General features: G+C 39.6%; 1 protein-coding gene across 1 annotated transcript; it reads right to left on the minus strand.

The window, feature by feature from the left end:
- Positions 1-11,030: 11,030 nt before the first annotated feature.
- On the minus strand, positions 11,031-11,902 carry LOC102267067 (olfactory receptor 8S1-like). The gene is given in 2 exon segments (XM_014481350.2): positions 11,031-11,410; positions 11,413-11,902. Coding segments are annotated over 2 exon segments (870 nt in total).
- Positions 11,903-21,445: the final 9,543 nt, after the last annotated feature.

Here is a 21,445-nt window from a genome sequence, read left to right on the forward strand (position 1 = left end):
GGACAGTTCCACCTCTGACACTTTCTAAGAGACTGCACTACTGGTCTGTCCTCTCTGCAGATTTACTCAATACGATTCAATACAACTTCATGATTTCTTGCTCTCCCCGAAACCAGAAGACCTTAGAACTCTTAGTGAAAGTTATACAAGAGGGAATGGGAAGGTCTCCTTCTACATCCAGTACTCCTGCCATGGTGCACATTTGAAGATATGATCCTCAAGTCCTCCATCAGGATGCCTCTTGCCAGCTCCCCCATGTCAAAAGATGACCTGCTTTTTTGTCAGGGTCAAGGGACATGAAGGGAGGAGACAGAGGGATCCTAGATGGACAGAAGTGCATTGTAGATCAACATCTCAGGGAAAAAAAACTTCATCTACTTATTTCTTTGACCATTGGCACCCCACTCCAGTACTCTTGCCTGGAAAATCCCATGGACGGAGGAGCCTGGTAGGCTGCAGTCCCTGGGGTCGCTAAGAGTCGGACATGACTGAGCGACTTCACTTTCACTTTTCACTTTCGTGCATTAGAGAAGGAAATGGCAACCCACTCCAGTGTTCTTGCCTGGAGAATCCCAGGGGCAGCAGAGCCCGGTGGGCTGCCATCCATGGGGTCTCACAGAGTCGGACATGACTGAAGCGACTTAGCAGCAGCAGCAGCATGATATTTTCCTTATGACTATTTCTATTTCCTTTTCATTGCCGTGAGGAATTTGGGTTAGAGTAGGATTCTTCTGAGTTGTTCAAACTGATGAAAGTTTCCTTCTTTGCCCCTTTTACTGAGCTAGACTGTTCTAAATCTGGCTCCTGTTTGGGGTTCTTTGAGGCAAATTGCCTATGCCCCCATAGCTGGGCCTGCAGAATTAGGTCTCCAGCTAAACCTTGGGAAAAGTCAGTTTTATTTCCTGACAGTTTCCAGCATCAAACTCCTATGGTCAATTCTAGCTAAAGCCTAAAGGGCCAGCATTCTCTGCACTGGGACTTTCTAGGCCTTGCTAACAGTCATTAATTCTTGTCAGTCTTCCTGAGGTCACCTACCTCAGTACTGAGAAGAGCTCCTGGCTAGTCTGTAGGAGTCTTATATTCCTCCAGTGCTCTTCTGTTTGGCCATCTCTTTGATCTCTTTGCCAAGCTATAGCTCTGGGAGAGGAGCATGAGTAAGGAGCCCAGGGAGCCTGGGACTGCTCACTGCTCATGGGGGAGGCTGCAGTAGTCAGAGTCACTTGGGGCCTGATTTGGAAGTGGGGGTGCAGAAAAATTTCCAGGAATAACACAAGAAACAATGCAATATCTGACAAATAAAGCTCAATCTAGGGTTTCTCAACCTCAGACATATAAACGTGTGCACAGTGAGGCATTAATGTTCATGTGTGTGTGCACGCATGCGTCACCCTCATACTCTCTCTATAAAGTCTAACATTCCCTTTCCCTTTGGAGTTACTCCAAAATCTATGCACTTGAGGTATGCTATATTTTTTCTGCACGCATTTATCACATGGCCCTATAAGAGAAATTAGAGCCATAAGGCAGGACCTCATTAATTTTCTTGAGTCCCCACTTAGAAATGTATTTCTTTGTCCCTTCTTTAGATTTAATGGTAGAGGTAATGCTTTTAATCCAAGACTAACACCTGTACTTGGACTTTAACTCTGATCCCCTTCTGAGCCTCTGGGTCCTTCTCCTTCAGGTATGCTAATTACCCATTTTTAATCATCAATTTCCTTCTTTTACTCATTTGTACCAAGAATATAAATATATTAAAATAGTTCCCATATTTAAAAATATCTAACTGACCCCATGTTTCACTGCAGCCACTGATTCTACATTGCCTTACTCTACTTGTCTCACAGCCACTTCTGAAAGTCTGACTTAACTATACTACTTCCCAAGCTTTTCTTACTCCTTATCCCTCAACATGCTGGCTTCTGCACCCACCATTCCTTTCCCTTTCTGTTTCTAGTGACTTATAAAACCAGTATTAATTTTCCTTCTGATACTGTGATGCAAGAAACTCCCATTTCAGTCCTCATATTCTACATGATTGGATTCTGGACTCTACATAGCTAAGAAAAAGTTGGGAAGAGGACGTTATTATTCTTGAGCCATCAGGAAAGTAGTCCCTATATAAGTATATCTTTGGAAGGAGTCTGGGATTCTTCCTCAATAGGACCAGATCAGGAGGACTGGTGGTTTCTCTTAGTGATAGACTTTACTTCTGCATAGGGTGTAGGACAATAACTGTAAATAGGTAATTAAAAGTATTTATATTTTATATAAGTAACATAAAGGTATAAATAATCAATTCACATTGACCAAAGATCAGACTTAGCAGCATTATATTTGGCATTAGTATTAACTTACATATTAATACATATACCACCCTTTCCATTTTTTTAGAAACACTGGCAGATTTTATTTTCTTGGGCTCCAAAATCACTGCAGACAGTGACTGCAGCCATGAAATAAAAGATGCTTGCTCCTTGGAAGAAAAGCTTTGACAAACCTAGACAGTGTGTTAAAAAGCAGAGACAACACTTTGCCAACGAAAGTCTATATAGTAAAAGCTATAGTTGTTCCCATAGTCATGTATGGATGTGAGAGTTGGACCATAAGGAAGCCTGAGTGCCGAAGAATTGATGCTTTTGAATTGTGGTGCTGGTGAAGACTCTTGAGAGTCCATTGGACAGCAAGGAGATCAAACCCATTAATCCTAAAGGAAATCAATCCTGAATGTTCATTGGAAGGACTGATGCTGAAGCTGAAGCTCATATTTTGGCCACCTGATTAGAAGAGCCATTGGAAAAGACCCTGATGCTGGGAAAGATTGAAGGCAGGAGGAGAAGGGAATGACAGAGGATGAGATAGTTGGATGACATCACCGACTTAATGGACAAGAGTTTGAGCAAGCTCCAGGAGATAGTGAAGGGCAAGTGTGGTGCAGTCCATGGGGTTTCAGAGTTGTATGCGACTTAGCAACGGAACAACAAGATACCAGCTTTCCCACAAAACTGTGGCTATATTCTGTTTAGCACCATTGAAGGGAAGTGACAGCAATTGGAGTTTATAGCAAATTTAAGAAGGATCTTATATAAGCAAGGAGTTGATAAATTATGGTTTTCAGGCCAAGTGTAGCTTACCTGTCTGTTTTTAAGAAAACAAAATTTTATTAGAACACAGCTATGCTAACCTACTTACAATCTGTGGGTGCTTTCATACATGGCAGAGTTGAGTAGTTACAACAGAGACTGTACATATGACCTACTAAACCCAAAACCTTTGCTATCTGGCACTTTAAAGAAAAAAATTATCTTACCTTTACTGTATGCCACACTTAGGAGCTCAACAAAATTTACACTGAGTCTTTATAGAACCATTGGGTGTTCCAGATATCGAGTCTGAGAACATACACACCACTAAAACGATTACTGCAGAGAGAGACAGAGGATCCTGCTCCTGAACAAGGGGACAATCGTCCTATCATATTTTAAGTGTTCACCTAATAATCCAGCTTATCTGCTTTGTTATAGTTTCCTACAATTTGATGCTGCTGCTGCCAAGTCACTTCAGTCGTGTCCGACTCTGTGCGACCCCATAGACGGCAGCCCACCAGGCTCCACCGTCCCTGGGATTCTCCAGGCAAGAACACTGGAGTGGGTTGCCATTTCCTTCTCCAATGAAGGAAAGTGAAAAGTGAAAGTGACGTCGCTGAGTCGTGTCCGACTCCTTGAGATCCCAGGGACTACAGCCCCCTAGGCTCCTCCATCCATGGGATTTTCCAGGCAAGAGTACTGGAGTGGGGTGCCATTGCCTTCTCCATCCTACAATTTAATACACTCTAAAACACTGGAGATAGCTATTTTGATGGTTAATAATTATATCATAAATGTGTTACTTTCATTACCATTTTTTTCTTAGGTTCCAGTCCTTCCCTCTGGTATCACTTTATTTCTTGTAGAAATATTTGTTAGTAAGGAAATTCTTTGAGTAGGAAATCATGGGTAATATATTCCCTGAGCTTTTACATGTTTGAAAATATTTTTAGCTTTCCCATATTTAAAAATGTATTTTAATACATGTCCATAGTATATAGAGTAAGTTTTCTCCAATTCCTATTCCCCAACTACTTACTTATCCCTTTCTTAGATGCAAGGACCAATTACCATTTTACTTAAATGAACTTTCAGAGATAGTCTATGAGTATGCTGCTGCGGCTGCTAAGTCGCTTCAGTCGTGTCTGACTCTGTGAGACCCCATAGACAGCAGTTCACCAGGCTCCCCCGTCCCTGGGATTCTCCAGGCAAGAACACTGGAGTGGGTTGTCATTTTCTCCTCCAATGCATGAAAGTGAAAAGTGAAAGTGAAGTCGCTTAGTCGTGTCTGACTCTTCGCAATCCCATGGACTGCAGTCTACCAGGCTCCTCTATCCATGGGATTTTCCAGGCAAGAGTACTGGAGTGGGGTGCCGTTGCCTTTTCTGAGTCTATGAGTATAGCCACATGTATATATGTAAGATTTTCATAAAAAAGATAGCAGAGTCTGCACCCCATTTTGTAACTTACTTTTTAATATTATTTATTATTTATTTTGAAGATCACTCGATATTGGTATATACAGAGCTGCCTCACTTTTCCTTCTTTTTCTTTTTGAACATGTAGTTTATGAGATCTTAGTTCCCTGACCAGGGACTGAACCCATGTCCCGGCAGTGAAAGCCCAGAATCATAACCACTGGACTGCCAAGGAATTCCCCAGAGCTGCCTCAATTTTAAATGGCTGTCTAGTCATCGTCATATGAAAATACAATTCATTTAACATGTACTTTACAGATGGCAATAGTCAACATCTGTTCATTCATTCTCTAAGTATCCATTGAGCATCTATTATGGCCAAAGTGCTTCTAGGTGCTTGGGAAGACATTAATGAAAAAACAGAGTTCCCTGTCTGTATAGAGAAATGTTTTGATGGTTATGCTTATAATTTTCTTTGCATGCTTGTGAGGATATTTGTAAGATTAATTCTCTAAATGTCCATTGACAGATAAATGGATAAAGAAGATATGGTGTGTGTGTATTTTATATATATATATAGATATAGATATAATGGAATATTACTCAGCCACAAAAATAATGCCATTTGTAGCTACCATGGATATATCATACTGAGTGAAGTATTAATAAGTCAGTAAGAGAAAGACAAAGACATTATATAATATCACTTCTATGTAGAATCTAAAATATGACACAAATTAATTTATCTAGAAAACAGAAACAGACTCACAGACACAGAAAACAAACCTGTGGTTGCCCAGGGGAAGGGGGCATGGGGGACAATTCGATTGGGAGTTTTGTACTAGCAGATTCAATATATAGAATGGATAAACAATAAAGTGCTATTGTATAGCACAGGGAATATATATATTTGTTGTTTTTGTTCAGTCACCCAGTCATGTCCGACTCTTTGTGACCCCCATGGACTACAGCACATCAGGCCTCCCTGTCCCTCACCATCTCCTGGAGTTTGCCCAAGTTCATGTTCATTGCATCAGTGATGCCATCCAGCTATCTCATCCTCTGATGCCCTCTTCTCCTTCTACCCTCAATCTTTTCCAGCATCAGGGACTTTTCCAATGAGTCTGTTTGCATCAGATGACCAAAATACTGAAGGTTCAGCTTCAGCATCAATCCTTTCAGTGAGTATTCTGGGTTGATTTCCCTTAAGATTGACTATTTTGATTTTCTTGCTGTCCAAGGAACTTACAGGAGTCTTCTCCAGCACCACAGTTCAAAGGCATCAACTCTTTGGTGTTCTGCCTTTTTTACGGTCTAGCTCTCACAACCAATCATGACCACCAGGAAGACCACAGCCTTGACACACACATGCACATATATGCACATGCTCATACATGCACATGCTCATACATGCACATACTCATCCCTAGTGGCTCAGACAGTAAAGAATCTGCCTTCAATGTGGGAGACCCAGATTCAATTCCTGGGTCAGGAAGATCCTCTGGAGAAGGAAATGGCAAGCTACTCCAGTATTCCTGCCTGGAGAATTCCATGGACATAGGAGCCTGGTGGGCTACAATCCATAGGGTTGCAAAGAATTGGATACGACTGAGCAATTAACATATATATATATATATATAAAACTGAATCACTTTCTTATACATCAGAAACTAACAACATTGCAAGTCAACTATACTTCAATTAAATTTTTTTAAATTAAAATCCTTCCACATTTTAATAGTTTAATTATTTGTCTTTAATTCATGTGGAATTTATTTGGGTGTAAGACAGGAATCCAGGTTCATTTTTAACAGAAAGCTACCAGTTAGTCTATATCATATAATGAATAATCCATCTTTAACCTATTGATCTGAATTAGCATCTTTCCAATATTCTAAATTGCCTGTATATCTTTGGGTATGTTTATGGGCTATCTATTCAATATATTCATTCACTAGTGCTACACAATTGGAATTATTGGATCCTTTCATTTTTATATTCTGCAGAACTTTTCCCTTTATTACACTTAGAGTTTTCTATTCTTGTTTTTTTAACTTTTCCTTTGAATTCTAGAAACAAATAATCTAATTCTAAAAGAAGCTTGTTTATATTTTTATTAACACCATGCTCCATCCATAAGCTTTTAAGAGAGTTATTAGATCTTCACTATATTGAGTTCTACCACTCAATAATATGATATGCTTGTTCATTGTTTTAATCTTCTTTGAGTCCCTTGATAGAATCTTAAGCTTTTCTTCCATGAGCTTTTGAACACTTTAAATTTATTCCTGGGTGTTTTATCTTTTTTTGTTCCTACTGTGATGTTAATTTCTGCCATTATGTTTTCTAATTAGTTGTTTAGAGATAAGCAAGGATATTGATTTCTGTTTATTAATTTTATATCTAGTTACTTTACTCTTAACAGTTTTCTGTATAAATCTCCTAGATTTTCCAGATAAACAATCACATCCTTTGCAAAACCCTAAAATTATCCTCTTCTTTCAAGTTTTTATTCTTAATTTCTTGTCAAATTGCATTCTCTTAATAGATCCTGGAGTATTCCATGAATATTTAATATTATATGCATTTTCACAATAGTGGCTATCAAGGGCTCCTTTTCCTGATTCAGGGAAATGTTCTTAGTGTTATCTCAGTAAGTGTGATATCTGCTTTAGAGAGAAATACATAAAACATATATATTTTTAATTCATATATATATTCATATACATACATTTTAAAGAACTTTACTCATATTAAGGAGACTTTATTTTCTTGGGCTCCAAAATCACTGCAGATGGTGACTGCAGCCATGAAATTAAAAGACACTTGCTCCTTGGAAGAAAAGCTATGACCAACCTAGACAGATTATTCAAAAGCAGAGACATCACTTTGTCGATAAAGGTCCGTCTAGTCAAAGCTACGGTTTTTCCAGTAGTCATGTATGGATGTGAGAGTTGGACTATAAAGAAAGTTGAGTGGGGAAGAATTGATGCTTTTGAACTATGGTGTTGGAGAAGACTCTTGAGAGTCTCTTGGACTGCAAGGAGATCAAACCAGTTAATCCTAAAGGAAATCAGTCCTTAATATTCATTGGAAGGACTGATGCTGAAGCTGAAGCTCCAATACTTTGGCCACCTGATGTGAAGATCTGGCTAATTAGAAAAGACCCTGATGCTGGGAAAGATTGAAGGCGGGAGGAGAAGGGGATGACAGAGGATGAGATAGTTGGATGGCATCACTGACTCGATGGACGTAAGTTTGAGCAAGCTCCGGGAGATGGTGAAGGACAGGGAAGGCTGACGTGCCACAGTCCATGGGGTTGCAAAGAGTCAGACATGACTGAGTGTGAGCAACAACAAGAGAGCAAATAGAATTGAGAAGCTATGTTGGGAAAATTTAGGTAGAATTAGCTAGAGTCGGACACGACTGAGCGACTTCACTTTCAATTTTCACTTCCATGCATTGGAGAAGGAAATGGCAACCCACTCCAGTCTTCTTGCCTGGAGAATCCCAGGGATGGTGGAGCCTGGTGGGCTGCCATCTCTGGGGTCGCACAGAGTCAGACACGACTGAAGGGACTTAGCAGCAGCAGCAGCGGCTATTGGTATTGGGCAGATGAGTCTGTTTCTCAGATGTAAACTTGTGAATCAAATTATAGTTTGGGGGAATCTTAAGATCATAGGTGGTAATTTAATTAAGTAAATGAGAATATCCTTCACAATTTCTTCCCTATTCTTACATAAATCAGGGGAATAATTCAGAAGTTATGCTTCAGATCTTATTTACACAACCTCTTCCTAACTCTAGTTGCAAACTTGCTATTGAGAAATCATACAAATAGGTTATTTAGCTCTTGACATTGGTTTACCTTGGATGTCTCTTCTTTGTTCCTCATTTATTTTGTATCTGGTCCTACCTCCCTGAGCCAAACGAGGGTCAGACTCTTATAATATACTTGCTTGGAAGGGACAAGAGAAATTCTACATGACTTAAATGAAATGTAAAAAAGCACACAAGAAAACTAGAAGAAAAATTCAGGACACTGATAATAAGGACTTCTTAACCTTAAAAGCAGAGAAAATTACACAAAAGGAAAGTTATTTGACTATATAACACAAATAAAAATAAAAACATAACAGTAAAACAATACACTTTGAAAGGGTTTGAAGTGAGTTATTGCAAAAATTAACATCCTTCTTATTTAAACACATCATTCAAATAAAAATAATACTGTAAATGCAGTAAGAAACTAAGAAAATGGCATGCTAATAATAAAAGATGAGATACTGATGTTTAATGTTTGAGAAATGTTGAATATTATTTGTGATGAAAAATAAATGCAAACACAAGAAAGAATTAACATCTTATACCTATCAAATTGGTAAATATTAAAATGATTGTCAACTCTGGCATATATATATTGCTAAACCCTCTAATATATTGCTGGCTGGACTATAAATTAGTATAAATATTTATGCAAGCAAATTGGTAATATAAATCAAGATCATACTTATAGCAAAAGGGCAGGAGAGGGAGTGAGAATGACAAGATAAGGGATGACAGTTTGAGTATAAAACTTTTTTTAACTAACACAATTCATAATGTATATATGGGAAGCTGGTAGGGCAGTCCACCAGAGATTTTGCTGCGTGACAGTCTGTAGTAGGAATTGAGAATAAAGAAGTAGGTAGCAAGCACACCTGGAAGCTTGTGCCAATGACTGCTTCAGTCTCCTAAGGGAGGGGAGACTGATAGATGAGTGAGTCCTTGAACCCATCTCTCAAAGATGCAAATGAGGACGGGAATGGTTGCAAGATGCAGATGCTATACCGTTGATGTCCCTTTAAGTGACTGCATATCCTTTACTAGGGTTTGGTCTGGGGAAGGATACCCTTCTCATTATACCCATAACCTATATCTAAATAGGTCCATTTTGGAGAGGTACTCTTAAAAACATATAAGGGGCAGGGCACAATGGTGTTATTATTAACTCTTCCTTTATTTAAAGAGTCACTAAGTTGTGTTAATTCTACCTCCTATGTTGAAATTAGATCACTTAAGGGATAACTGTATGTTCTACATGAGGTGCAGAACTGGCTGTACTCTGTACAAAAACCACTTTTTCTTGACAAAATCTGATGACGTCAATTTGTAGAACTGACCCAAAAGGTAATTACTATGGATATATAATCATTATATTTTAGAAGTATACTTCGATATATGGCAAAACCAATACAATGTTGTAAAGTTAAAAATAAAATTAAATTAAAAAATTAATTTTTCCTGAAAATATGATTTATAAAATATTTACATCTTTTGAAGTATTTTTCTTATTTACTCACTACACACTCCCCTACTAATTTTGTAGAATTTATTATATATTTAAGATTAAAAGTTCATGGTAAAAATAAAAAAAAAACAAACCAACAATATTTTTTCAATTTTAAGAAATTAAGAAAATGCCAAAGGAAAAAAAAACCTTACTTTTGTTTAATGCTTATGAGGGTAAATACAATGATGCATGTTAAGTATTTCATTTAAGGAGTGACAGAAGTCAGTCCATCCACTGGGTTGTTAGCTTACTGTCTCCTCACCCATGAATCTTTTGTGACAAGAAATTAATTTATTTGACTGAATATGTGTCAAAGAAATGATGGACAGTGAGTTCAGGAGGGTTTGGCTGATTGGGATTGTCAGACACCAAGTGAATTAACTGACTTGATGTTCTTGGGGTTGAATGAAAACATTGTTTTGAGACAGCATAGACATTCTCTAGGTTATGTCCAAGGAGATCTCTAGTCTAGTTGCCAGACAGCCAGATTCCATTCCAGATACTCAAAATGTTACCACCAGCACACTTGAAACAGTTATTTTTCCTTTGATTGGATTAGGGCAGATTCCTGTCCTAGTTGCTTTCTGGCAACTTGAAAGTTAGTAACTCAAACTAGGCACATCAATTTTTTGGGGTTCCCCCAGGTAAGGTGGATGAAGCAACCCTCATTCAGTACAATCTTCAATCAGTAGCTTGTTTTCTCTCACTCTGAAATGCCTTTCACCCTCCCATCTTTTTTTTTTTCTTTCTTTTTTAATGCTTAGAATGCCATACTATTAACACTTTGATGGGGAACACGTGTACACCCATGGCAGATGCATGTTGATGTATGGCAAAACCAATACAATATTGTAAAGTAAAAATAATAATAATAATAATAAATTTAAAAAAGGCAAACAAATTTGGACTCTTGTCTACATTATTCCATCACAATGCTTATTTCTCAGGCTTCACTTTATTTTCCTATCAAATACAATAAAATAAGCAATCACACACTTAGAGCTCTATTACCCACACACAAGAGGTTATATTCATCAAATGGCAAATTTCTAAAGTGACCAAGTTAGCCATTAATGCTGTACAGTCCCTGACTATGCTTTTTCATTGTCTTCAAACCAAAGATAACATGAATCCCCCACATACAGAGGGGCACATTTATTGCTTCAACACTCTATGCAGGGCTATCTTCACCTCCTAGTTCTTGAGGCTGTAGATGAGGGGGTTTAACAAGGACGTGATCACACTGTACTGAATGGAGACCACTTGCTCCAACATGGAGTCCGAGAGAGGGGCCATGTACCTAAATAAGGCTGTCCCATAGAATAAAAGCATCCCAGTGAGGTGGAAGGAACATGTAGAGAAGGCTTTGCCTTGACCCCCAGCAGAAGGGATGCTTATGATGGCAGAGATCATTCTAGAATAAGAGAAAAGAATCAGGGGAAATGTCACAAATCCTAACAATGCACATGGCCCAGCAAGAAGGGCCTCATTGGCAGTAGGATCAGGGCAAGACAGAGGGAAGAGTGAAGGCAGCTCACAGCAGAAGTGAGGGATGACACTGGGGCCACAGAAACTAAGTTGTACGTGAAAAGACTGTCTGGCAGCGAGTTTAGGAACCCCACTGCCCAAGCTGCAGTCAGCTTCCCAACACACAGAGGCCTGTTCACAATCACACTGTATAGCAGAGGGCAGCAGACGGCAGCATAGCGGTCATAGGCCATGGCAGAGAGCAGGCAGGCCTCTGTGCTCCCAGAGAGTATGCGGAAGAAACTCGGGGCCATGCAGCCCCACACAGAGATAGTTTTCTTTTGAGTTAACAAGTTCTCCAGCATCTTGGGCATGGTTATTGAAGAAAGGGAGAGATCCAGAAATGACGGGTGACCTAGGAAGAAGGACATGGGTGTCTTAAGGTGAGAATCAGTTCTGATCACCAGGATCATCACCAGATTCCCCATCACAGGCAGGAGGTATATCACCAGGAACAATGCAAAAAGCATGTTCAGGATCTGGGGATTTCTGGAAAATAACATGAAAACAAATTCAGTAATGATGGTGAGATTTTTCATGATTAGAGATGCCCTAAAAAGAAATATAATGCAGTTGAGTCATTCCAGGTGAATAGGACTGCCTCCCCTGTGAAAAATGTAACTTAACAGCTTAAAGGTATAAATAAAAACTATGAAGTCAAGGAGTTTCCCTCTTTGTCACACTCGGCACCCCCCATCACTACTTCAACTCTGGAGGCATGCAGCCTTCCAAAGTTCACCCCCCATAATTGCTTCTTTAATTTTTAATACTCATTTACTCAGGAAATATTTAATAAGCATCCAAGTACTGGGCACTCTACCAGATCCCAAGGATAGAAAGTTGCACGTGGCATGATTGCTGCCCTTAAAGAAATATAATTTAATAGGGGCAGACAGACACGTAAAGAAGCAAAATAAAGGCTATAATAACATAATGCACAGGATACAGTGCTGGTACAAATGTGAATCAATCATCTCTAGATAACATGGCAAACCTTCAAAGAAGAGGTAAAAATGCTTAAGCCTGACTGAAATTTACTCCACTATGGAGATAAAATGGAAGATGGCATTCCAGGCAGAGGAAATGATGTGATCAAATACAAGGAGACATGTGCTGATAGTACATCTCTGAGGAACTTCATCAGCTTCGTTTGGGTGGGTACAGGGTGATGTCAGGAGGAATGTAATACCAATATGTGGGTCATGTGATCAGATTGGTAGTTTAGAAATATTCACCCAGTGGACATGTGGAAGATGAACGATGGAGCGTATAGTCAGGGCAATTAGCTCATCTATTCAGTACACACGTACTAAGTACCTTCTATGTGCCAGGCATGCTTCTAGACCTAGGGTGCATCATTAAACACATCAGAGTTTACATTCCAGTCAGGTGAAACAGATAAGAAATAATAGGTGTAATAATAAATAAGTATAATGTGTTAGAAGATGCTATGTGCTGTTTAAAATTATAGATCAGGGAAAGGGAGATTGTTAATGGAATAGAGGAAGGCAGTGAGGTTTACAATTTAAAATAGAGTAGTCAGGGAAGGACTGAGACAGTGTCACTTGAACAAAAATTTGAAGGAAGTGAGGTTGTAATCCATAGGAACATCTGTTGAAGGAGAATTGGGAGAGCATTGCACCAGCCCTGGCTAGAGATGATAAGGGGTTAACAGAGGCTGCAGCAATGAGGGCAAATGAGAGGAGACATATTCGAAAGACATCACTGTGCTGTGCTTAGTCGTTCAGTCGAGTCCAACTCTTTGAGACCCCGTGGAGTGTAGCCCGCCAGGCTCCTCTGTCCATGGGGATTCTCCAGGCAAGAATGCTGGAGTGGGTTGCCATGCCCTCCTCCAGGGGATCTTCCCAACCCAGGGATCGAACCCAGGTCTCTCGCATTGCAGGCAGATTCTTTACCAGCCAAGCTACCCAGAAAGCCCGAAAGATATCATTAACTGTATTCAAAACGATTTCAAGTATTCCCTGGTGATCCAGTGGTTAGGACTTGGTACTTTCACTTTCAGGGCCCAGGTTTGATCCTTGGCACAGCCAAAAAAACCCCCCCAAAAACAAATAAAAAAGAATTTCATCATCAATTCAATGATAGGATAAAAGAATAATAATAAAAAAAAGATTCTCAGGTTTCTATCTTTGGTGACTGAGGGGTCTCATTTATTAAAATAGGTGACCCAGGAAAAGCAGCATGTTTGAGGGAAAGAGGATACTCAGTTTTGAGTATGTTGTGTTTGATGAGCCTGTGAGACAGTGATGAGACATTCAGGAGGCACTTAGAGCTAGAGTCCTGAAGTTCAGGAAAATTATTTGGGCTGAATATATGAGTAAAAGAATCATTAACAAACTTAGCCACTGAGAGCCCAATCATAAGAGAAGATGCACCCTAGGACAGAGTTTCATATAACAGAAATTTAATGAAATTAGAGGAAGAGAAACTCACAAAGTGTCCCTGAGCTTATTCAGCATGGTCAATCATGGATCTCTCTGCTCCGAAGTGTCCATTGGAGGTCATGGAGCCCAGTGCCCTCTGTTTATAGGTGAGGAGACTGAGGCCCAAAGATGAGAAGTGACCTATATAGCCTCTTCCTCCAGCTCCACCACTCAGCAACCACGCCCCTGTGCCCCCCACCGGGCCCCACATCATTCCTGCTTCTCTTTCTCTGCCTATCCTGCCAAGAGCCTTCACATCTTAGTTCAAAGGTCATTGATGTCAGGAGCTGCGTAAGGCGTTACTGACAAAATGGAGGCACGGCCCCAACCCCATCTCCTCATCTTGCAGGCACGGCCCTGGGATGAAGAAGTTAGGCCTTGTGATTCTGACTTGTTCTTTCCTTTCTTCGGTTGAGTTGGCTGGAAAGAATGTTAAGGTGCTTGAGAGAAGCATGAAAAAGCACAAAGCCTTCTACAGTTGTGCCCAGAAAATAATCTATAAAATAACCATTGACATTTGTTCAAGGATCTTTACAAAGAATGTCCCAGGATGAGCACATAGGCTGCAGCTTGAGGCCATGGGAAGGATTGTTTTCTGAGACCTGTTTGTGAGGGAAATATTTATAGCAAAAGTAGTTTGCTGAGTTTAGGGTTTAGGAATAATTAAGAATAGCTAGAAGCCTTTTTAGGAGATAGTGATCTTAAGATGCTAGGGGCAAACAGGATTTAGAAAGATAAGAAATAAACTGAGGAATGTGGCATGAGTTACAATGTAATCACAAGTTAAGTATAGGACACACAAGAGAAAGTAGATAATAGATAGAAAAGCCGATTCTGAGAGAATCGCTGAAGCAGGAACTCTGTTTGAAGGACAACAATGATTTCTGGAGACAATAAATCTGGGTGGGGAAAACTAAAAATGTCAAACCTCTGACCTAATGCTTTTGTCAAAGTATAAAAGAAAACCTGAAGCTTGAAATAAACATGTAGTTCCATACTATGAATCAGGGGCTACATCATCATCCACAGACACCGCTCACCCCTTCATGCTGATTCCCTGGCTGCTGGAGCTGGACTCCGGCACATTTCCTCAGGGAAGTCTCTGCTGCTGACACAGTAACTTTTTTTGGGGGGTGGGGGATATACTTGTTTCTCATTTATTATGCTTATTATAGCTGTAAAAATAATACCTTTTTAGACTATGCAAGAAAGATTTTCCCAATCTCCCTCAGCCTGTCCCCACCCCTGCAGACTATCTCTGTCTTATTACCTTGCTTTGTCTTCACAGCACATGCCAGTATTTGGTATTTTTTAATATACTGATTATCAATTTTCTTTTCTACTGAAATGTAAACTCAAAGATTTGGTCTGTTGTGGTCAACACTCCATCTCTAGCACTTAAGAGAGTGCCAAGTGCCCAACATATAAAAAGGGCTCAGTGTATATATGTTGAGTGACTGAATGAATTTGTTTCACATCTATCTAATTTTTGAGTAAGTTCTATGAAGACAGTGACTATGTCAGTATATTCATCATTATCTCCTCAGAGTTCAGCACAGTGCCTGGCACTTAGTAGGTACATCAGTTCAGTTCAGTCGCTCAGCCATGTTCGACTCTTTGCGACCCCATGAATCGCAGCATGCCAGGCCTCCCTGTCCATCACCAACTCCCGGAGTTCACTCAGACTCACGTCCATCGAGTCAGTGATGCCATCCAGCCATCTCATCCTCTGTCGTCCCCTTCTCCTCTTGCCCCCAATCCCTCCCAGCATCAGAGTCTTTTCCAATGAGTCAACTCTTCACATGAGGTGGCCAAAGTACTGGAGTTTCAGCTTTAGCATCAGTCCTTCCAAAGAAATCCCAGGGCTGATCTCCTTCAGAATGGACTGGTTGGATCTCCTTGCAGTCCAAGGGACTCGCAAGAGTCTTCTCTAACACCACAGTTGAAAAGCATCAATTCTTCGGCGCTCAGCCTTCTTCACAGTCCAACTCTCACATCCATACATGACCACTGGAAAAATCATAGCCTTGACTAGACGGACCTTAGTTGGCAAAGTAATGTCTCTGCCTTTGAATATGCTATCTAGGTTGGTCATAACTTTCCTTCCAAGGAGTAAGCGTCTTTTAATTTCATGGCTGCAGTCTCCATCTGCAGTGATTTTGGAGCCCCCAAAAATAAAGTCTGACACTGTTAGACACTACTACATTACTACAGTACTAGTGTAGTAGTAGTACTACTACTACACTATGTAGTAGGTCCATAGTAAAGGCTTATAAAATAAACATATAAAAACACCACAAAGCTAGATTTTACATAAGCTTGTTCTACGGCGGAGCCTGGTGGGCTGCCGTCTGTGGGGTCGCACAGAGTCGGACACGACTGAAGCGACTTAGCAGCAGCAGCATAGAAAGCATTAGACACTCAGTCATGTCTGACTCTTTGTGACCTCATGGACTATAGCCTGCCAGGCTCCTCTGTCCATGGGACTCTCTAGGCAAGAATACTGGAGTAGGCTGCCATTTCCTTCTCCATGGAATCTTCCCAATCTAGGGATTGAACCCAGGTCTCTTGCATTGCAGGCAGATTCTTTGCCATCTGAGCCACAGGGTAAGCCTTATACTATATATAGGAGGTCATAAAAATATTTTTGATTATTAAGTAAAACAATTAATGAAATGAATAATCATATGATCCAGAGGCAACCCCACTGGTGAGACCATAGGTTGCACTGGCAGTGAGATGTCACATACACTCTATGGCCTGGTTAGGAAGGAGCTCTTTGAAGGAGGGAGTTAGTTTGAGGTCTCTGTGGCTTTCTTGAATGGATGGTAATGGGCCTGAACAAAGTCAGAGGATCTTGATGGGATTCTCAGCTACTCTGCAGGCAGTCAGACTTTGGGCAAGGGGGTAAATCTGAATCTGAATCTCTGTTTTCTTATTTGTGTTATCTACCAAGGTTTACATGATGAACTATATAGAAATAGGCCTTAAAGTCTGGTCCTAATACCAACAACTGTTGGTTTAATTTGGTAACTTAGTATTTGCCAGTTCAGGGAAGACTGGTTACACTGTTGGAAAAAAGAGGGATAACAACACATCCTTAATGGAATAAAATTGATTGCAAAACAAAAGCAATTTACTAATGTATGAACACTATTTCAGACAAGAACTAACATAAGTAGCTCATGATCTTTAACAAGTCAATTGATTTTTCTTAGTTTAGTCTAAGCATACTGCTGGGTACAGGGAGGTCTCTCCAGTTTTTACCTAACACATTTTGTTTTCATTGTCATCTCAATATTTTAAAATTTCCCTATTCCTCTATAGTATTTACACTTTGGGATTCATCATCTAGCATTGAATGACTCCAGAAGCTTTCTGACCTGTCCATATGCCAGTTCTCTCTGCCATGGTTTCTAGCTGCTGCAATTCTTTGGACAAAATTTAAGTGGTGAAGGATGACTAGCCTAAACTCCTAGGCATATACTAGAAAAATATATGGGAAACCTCTGCTCTATTTGTAAATTGAAGCCAGATGATGATAGTGTTGCAGATCCACTTAAATGGAAATTAGCTACTTTAAATTCTAATATCCAGTGTTGGCAAGATTTGGTGAGTCATATATGATCTTATACCTTGTTCATAATATTATATTTGGTACAATAATTTTTGCAATGTGAAATCTAAGTTCTCTCTTTTGGAAATTTGTCTTAAATAATTCAAAGGAGAGGAATGTATGAAAATTATATTCAGGGTTATTTTCAAGACAATAATTCAAGATCAATCTAAAAGATCAACTAACTGGTGAATAGCTACTCTATTGTTGTAGAAACAAATGCAGAATATTACCTAATGATTAAAATAATAATTATAGGGGAGAGACAGAAACAAAATATTCATGATATCTAGTAAAAAGATCAGAATACCTGATTAGTATGAATTCATTAAATTATGTAAAAATATGCATATAATAGGGGCTTATGTAGAGTTATCAATGGAAAAATAAATAGCTGAGTGAACTATTGTCATGATTTTGCCTTTTTAACAACATGGTTTTTATACTTTTAATGAAAAATATCTTTATGGGGATAACAAGCAATCCATATTCTACCCTTTTGCTTCAAACTCAGCAATTAATTAAGCCAAATTCCAACAAAATATATGCATCTTCTCTTCCCACCGTATTTCTGCCTTTTATAGTCTCAAACAAGATGGAACTTGGTCTGAGAAGCCATTTCTTAAGAAGGTGTCTTAGAGGCTCAGCTGAAGAATGGAAATGGCTCAAGTAGTTTGGTTTTTCTATTAGTATATTTACTAATTAGTTTTGTGTGTTTACTATTAGTACTGTATGTTCCCTACCAGATCCTTAATCCCAAATTTGTAGTCTAGGAGACATTGCTGGAGGATTTGGTCCTGAGGCCAAAGGCTGAAGGCTAGTGAAAAGTCCCTGGTAGAAAAGGAAAGAAAGGGAATTCCCTGGTCAGAAAACTAGGATTCCACAGGCCTTGTAGCCAAAAAAAAAAAAAAAAAAGTATAAACAACAGAATCAATATTTTAACAAATTCAATAAAGATTTTTAAAATATACATATTTTAAAAAGGAAAGAAACAAGCTTTTGAAGGGAAGATTACGTCTGGAAGCGAAGACAAGAGGAGCAGTGCTCTTGTGGAATAGGAAGAAAAGGATATCAAAGATTTTCTCTCTTCTCCTTTTCTCATGCTAGTTGCAGACTTTGCTCCCTGAGCAAATCTTTGTAGCTACAAGCCATTTAGGCTTTTAGATAATGAAAACTTTCAAAAAATTTTGTTTTGTGACAAGAATGAAAAGGAGAGTTACAGATTTTGTTTTGTTTCTGAAAAATTCTAAGGAGCTGTGCAATTTGGCTGTGCTTTCTACAGATTTGGTCTTGCTTGGAGATGGGGCCCTGAACTACAAAAAGGGTTAGTCACTGTCTTATCCAGCTCTTTGCAACCCCGTGGACTGTAGCCTGCCAGGTTCCTCTGTCCATAGGATTCTCCAGGCAAGAATACTGGAGTGGGTTGCCAGTTCCTTTTCCAGAGGATTTTCCCAACCCAGAGACTGAACCCAGGTCTCCCACATTGCAGGCAGATTCTTTATTGTCTGAGCCACCAGGGAAGCCCATGAACTAAATGTCCTCTCAAATTACTTTCAGCTTAAGATTCTGGCATTTAGCTAGGAAATCTTCCATCAGAGACTATTCCAAACTCACTGTTACTACCCATAATTCAAAAATGTTCCATTCAGCTGCCCACCCAGAAATTATAGCTCCCTCATCCAATCCATCTCAAAGGAATTATAAACTTCATTTTGTAAGTGAAGGGAAAGGACAGATTATGGATTAATAAAGTGACAAATTACTCAATCTTGTAAATATTTCATCCCAGATCTGTCATGGCCTGCTTCTGTGAATTTGGCAAGGCACTTTTTGCTTCTTCTTCTTCTTAAACTCAGTTCTCCCTAATGTGCAATGAAAGGTCTGGAACAGTTGCCTAGTAAGATCCCTCACATCTGGTGGGTTGGGGACTGAGAAGGACTGTGGAGTCTCACTCTAACTTGCCTTCTGTGTCACTTTGAAAGATGAATGATGTAGGATGCTCAAAGAACTCAGGTTCCAGGAAAAGCTGTTTTTTTTTTCCCCCAACAAGTTGAAAACTGTGTTCAATGCAAATAGTCATCTTATGTTTAGTTTTGGATAAAGACTAAAATGTTGGGATGCATGGGCTCTGGTTTGAGTCCGTACCTGTTAAGAAGCTTTAGCCATCCTCCTTTTCTTCATTTTTCTTCCTCTTTTCTCTCTTTGGGTTCTAAGGAGGGCTCCTGGCCAGTTTGTATGACTTCTATCATTTTCTCTAACCTTTTTCTACTTGGTATCCATATGCCAGGCTGGAGTGAGAGGAAGCAATGAGGGCCCCAGGGAGCTGGGAATTAATCTGTACTCATGGGAAAACAGCAGTAGTCAGTCATTTGGACCCCTGGCTTTCCTGCCACTATTGTGGGAGGGCTTGTAAACCCTTCTGCTAGCCAGAGAGCAGCCTGGGGCTTCCTCAGGTTTGACAAAACTTGACCTTAATGTGCACTTACAGGCATACATACTCCTACTCACACTCTCTCACTTATATGCAAACAAATAAGCCTTACTTTTAGAATTCTATGAATTCTTTTAGAATGCTTTTAGAATTCTAGAAACCGTACTTTTATTCTCCACAGAATTCTATGGAGCATAAAGGATAGCATGGATCATTTTATTTCAATCTCCAACCTGATGCATGAGTCCCATACAGCATCTCCCATTAAGTGACCATTCACTTCTGTTTGAATTTCCTCAGGAACTCTATTACACCAGTTTAAGTTTCTTTGCCATAATCCTGCCCCAAATTTTGATATTGCATTACCTATGTGACCGTTTCCACAAACACCTAAACAAACTTTACTATCTCTTCTTAGAAACAAAGCAAAATCAAAGGCAAGAAGCAGAAACAAAAAACCCCTCGACTTTCCTCAAACCTACTGCTGCTCCATTTTCTCAATCTCCTTCACAGTAAAACTTCTCAACAAAGTTATCTATGGTTGCTCTTTGTACTTTTCCACTTGCCATTCTTTCCTCATCTTATTCCAGCTAGCTGAAACTTCTCCTGTCAATATTGCCAACAACTTCCAAAGTCAATGTTGCAAAATCCAATGGTAACTTTTCTGTTTTCTTCTTCTTTGAATTTTCAATGGCAGCCAACACAACTGACCTCTCTATACTCCTTGTAGCATTCTCTTTCCTCCGATTTTGTGACACAAAGATTCCTGATTTTGTTTCTTGCTTAATGGCTGCTACTCCTGTTTCTCTTGTTGGGTCATTCTCAACTTGAGCTATAAATTCTGGAGTGCTCCAGAGCTAATTCCCAGAACCTTCTCTTCCTTTCATTTTCCTTAGATGTTCTGTGCTAATCTTATATCTCAAAATACCACATATACCCCCAAACATTAGCCCTGATCTCTCCCTAGACCATTAACTTGACATTCAACTTGACTTTCCACTTTGATGTCTAATAAGCATCGTAAGCAGTTTAGCCAAAATGCAACACACCAACCAGCAAAACTAATAAAAATCAAATCCTTAATCTTCACCCTCCTAATATGCAATTCTCCCAGTCATGCTTATTTTAGTAAACGATGTTACCATCTATCCACTTGCTCAAGTGAAAAATTTAAGACTTATCCAAGATGACTGCAGTGAGGTAGGAAGTACAGATGAAGAAATCCTTACTTCTGCTTTGTGATGAAGCTGATGCTCACAATGGTAGACACAATGTAGGCATAGAAAGGAGGACAGTTCCACGGTTACATATGACGTAAGACCAGGCCAGGGCAGTTAGACTGGTGGAGATATTAGAGCAAGCCAGAGGGAAGAGAGAGGGCAGCTCACAACTGAAGTGAGCGATAGTATGGGTCTCACAAAACTCTAAATTGGCAGCTCCAAAGATACTGATGCAATCATCCAGAAAGTCCAGGCCCCATGAGGCCAACAGCAGTCCCACATAGAGCTGGTTTCTCATCACCTGACTCAATAACAGAGAATGACAAATGTCAACATAGTGGTCCTGGGCCATTGCTAAGAGCAGGAAGGAT

Source organism: Bos mutus, chromosome 5 (assembly GCF_027580195.1).
Source record: "Bos mutus isolate GX-2022 chromosome 5, NWIPB_WYAK_1.1, whole genome shotgun sequence".
Taxonomy (NCBI): Eukaryota; Metazoa; Chordata; class Mammalia; order Artiodactyla; family Bovidae; genus Bos; species Bos mutus.